The 2772-nt window shown below is 76.3% G+C and overlaps 1 protein-coding gene across 1 annotated transcript in view; it reads right to left on the bottom strand.

Annotated features, from left to right (window-relative positions):
- HCN4 (hyperpolarization activated cyclic nucleotide gated potassium channel 4) overlaps window positions 1-1690 on the bottom strand; it is a 42539-nt gene extending 40849 nt beyond the window's left edge. Inside the window, exon 1 of the mRNA XM_056128704.1 lies at window positions 939-1690. Within this exon, the coding sequence (XP_055984679.1) occupies window positions 939-1690 (752 nt within the window). The remainder of the gene's footprint in view (window positions 1-938) is intronic.
- Between the last annotated feature and the right edge of the window lie 1082 nt (window positions 1691-2772).

The raw sequence follows: 2772 nt of genomic DNA, 5'->3' as shown, positions 1-2772 counted from the left end.
GTATCTGGGCAAGAACAGGGACTTGGAGGTCCCCCACGACCTGGTCTGAAACAGGGGCATCTCTGACCCTAACTTTGAATACAATCTCCAAGCTCCCTCTGCACATATGTCCGCACACCTGGGTCTGACCCTGGGGTCACAAGGAGAGGACAAGGTCTAACTGCCTGACAGTCTCTCAGTTGGTCTGGGGACCCCCAACTGACCCAAGAGAGATGCAGCAGCTGCAGAGGCTGGAGTTACTGGGGTGAGGACCAAGGACTGGAGGAACTGAGGCTGGGGGTGGAGGGGTCAGAGGACATTACTCATTAACCTGGACATCAGGCATCCTCACTGACCACCACTGGCAAGGTCATCCTCTCTTCCAAGACCCAATGCCAAGTGCCCGGGGCACCTGGCCCTGACCCACCTTAGCATGAGGTGTCTGTGCCTGGAGCCGGGGTGTATGTTGAGTGTTCACACCACGACTGATGCCCCAGAAAACTGCATCCTCCAAGGGTCCTGCCCTCCCGCCCCAGCGGCAGTTCCAACGTCAGCAGGCAGATGTGAATGTCCAGGGTGGGCGACCCCCCAAAAGCCAGCCAGCTACTCTGAGCTCTTGCCGGCTCTGGAGACTGCCGGACCCGGAGCTGCCGGCCCCTCTAGACCCGGGGAGGTGGGAGACGGGAGGAAGGGCTGCCAGGAGGCAGAGTCCCAGCCAGGCCAGACTCAGAACCGCCGTTCCAGCCAGTCTCCAAAGTGGCCTAGGAGGAGAGGCGGCGGCCCCGCGCCCCGCGCGCACGGAGGAAAGTTCCCGGCGCGGTGCGGAAGCCTGGGGGTGCCTGGGAGCCCAGGGGCGCCCCACTGCTCTCGGAGCTCCCCGCGCGAGCAAGGAAAGTAAACTCCGGCGGAGGGGCAGGGCCGGGAGCGGACGCGCGGCGCGGCGGGCGCGGACCCCTCACCTGAAGTCGCTGTAGGGGTGGATGATCCAGAACCCGGCCGACTTCACCCGCTCCTGCTCGCGCTCCACCGCCTTCTGGCTGCCGAACATCCGCAGGGAGAATTTGTTGACCCCGGGCTGGAGCATGGCCCCGAACTGGCGCTGCATGAAGCCGGCCTGGCCCAGGCGCACCTCGGCCTCGGGGAGGATCTGGTCCCCGGCGGCGGCCGCGCCTCCCTCCACTTTGATCGCCGCGTCCGCCGGGGGCGGCTCGCAGGAGGCGGAGGCCGGCGGCGGCGGCGGCGAGGCGGCGGGCGGCCCCGGGGCGCCGGGGCGCTCGGGCTCGCCGGCCAGGCCCGGGGGCGTCCTGTCCTCGCCGGGGGACGCGTCGCCCTCGGCGATGAGCCGCCGCTCCTCGGCGGAGCCGTGCGGGTGCGCGTGGCCGCCGCCCCCCGCGCCGCCGCCCCGGCTGCCCAGCGAGGCCAGGCTCCCGCGGAAGCGCCGGCAGTCGCCGTTGGTGCTGGACTTGCCCGCGCCGCGGGCCGGCCCCTCGCCGTCCGCCGCCGCCCCGGGGGCCGCGCCCCGGGGCTCCGAGGGCGAGGGCGAGGGCGAGGGCAGCGGCCGCAGCCGGATGCTCCTGCGCCCGGGGTCCCGGCGGCCGCCCGCCGCCTCCTCCCCGGCGTCCTCGTCCTCGTCCATGATCCACGCCTTGGCCCCCACCTGCTGCGGGAGGCTGTAGAGCCGCTGGCGCATGGACGGCGGCAGCTTGTCCATGGCGCCGCCGGGGGCCGGGGCGCGGGCGCGGGTGCGGGTGCGGGTGCGGCCGCCGGCCCCAGGTCCGCGCGCGGGTCGGGGCGCCGCGGGGACGCGTCCTCCGCGCGGGCCGTTCAGGCGCCCATGCGGGCACGCGGCGGGGGGCGCCGGGCCGGTGCCCGGGCGCGCGCGCGCTCCGAGGGGCGCGGGGGGCCCCGCGCGGCCGCCGCCCGCCCGCGAGCAGGGGCGCCCCGCCCCGCGGGGAACAATGGGCGCGGGGAGCCGCTCGGGGGCGCCGGGCGCGCGGCCCCGTCCCGCAGCGCCGCGGGTCCCGGGGGGCTCCGGCGGCCGCTCGCTCGGGGGCTCGCGCGCGCTCGGCCGGCCGAGGCCGGCGGGCCGGTCCCGGGGCTCCCCGCCGCAGCCCGGCCGGGCTTACATCAGCGGCCGCCTCCCCCGGAGCGCCCTCCGGCAGCGCCCGGGCTCCCGCGCCCCGGAATATTCATGAAGCGCCGCGGCTCGCGGGTTGCCATAGGAGCGGCTCCCGCAGCCCGGCCGGCCTACCTGCGCTTCTTAAAGGGGCAGCGCGCCGGGCCCGGGGCGGGCGGGGGGCGGGCCCCGCGGGGGGCGCAGGCCGGACCCTCCGCGGGCGGGCGGGCGCGCCGGGGCCCGGGCCCCGGGGCCGCGACTCCCGCGCTCGCGGGTCTCCGCCCCGCAGCCGGGGCGGGGGGCGCGCCCCGCGCCCAGGTTCCCTCCGGGCGAGGGGTTCCCCACCCCGAGATCGGGGGGGCGGGGTTTCCCGATCGCGGCTCGGGCGCCGCGCCCCGTTTCGCCGGGTCCCCGCCGGGTCCCCGCCGGCTCCCGGGAGGCTGCGGCTCGGGTGCACGCGGAGCCCCGGGGCCTCCCCGCGGCGCGCCCCGAGCCGGGGGTTTCCGCGGAGCGCGCTGCGTCTGGGTAGCTCCGGGGGGTTCTCCTGTGGCGCGGGCGGGGGGCGAGCCCCGCGCCGGTCTCGCCCTGCGGAGCCTGGCCAGGAGCGCGCGGGGCAAGCGTGGGGAGGCTCCGGGCGCGCGGGTGGGACCCGGACAGCCCTTCGAGGTAAGACTTCG

The sequence above is a fragment of the Sorex fumeus genome, unplaced genomic scaffold, assembly GCF_029834395.1.
Source record: "Sorex fumeus unplaced genomic scaffold, SorFum_2.1 ptg000067l, whole genome shotgun sequence".
Lineage (NCBI taxonomy): Eukaryota > Metazoa > Chordata > Mammalia > Eulipotyphla > Soricidae > Sorex > Sorex fumeus.
The sequence above is the reverse complement of the archived record's forward strand: the minus strand, read 5'-3'. Positions and strand labels throughout refer to the sequence as shown.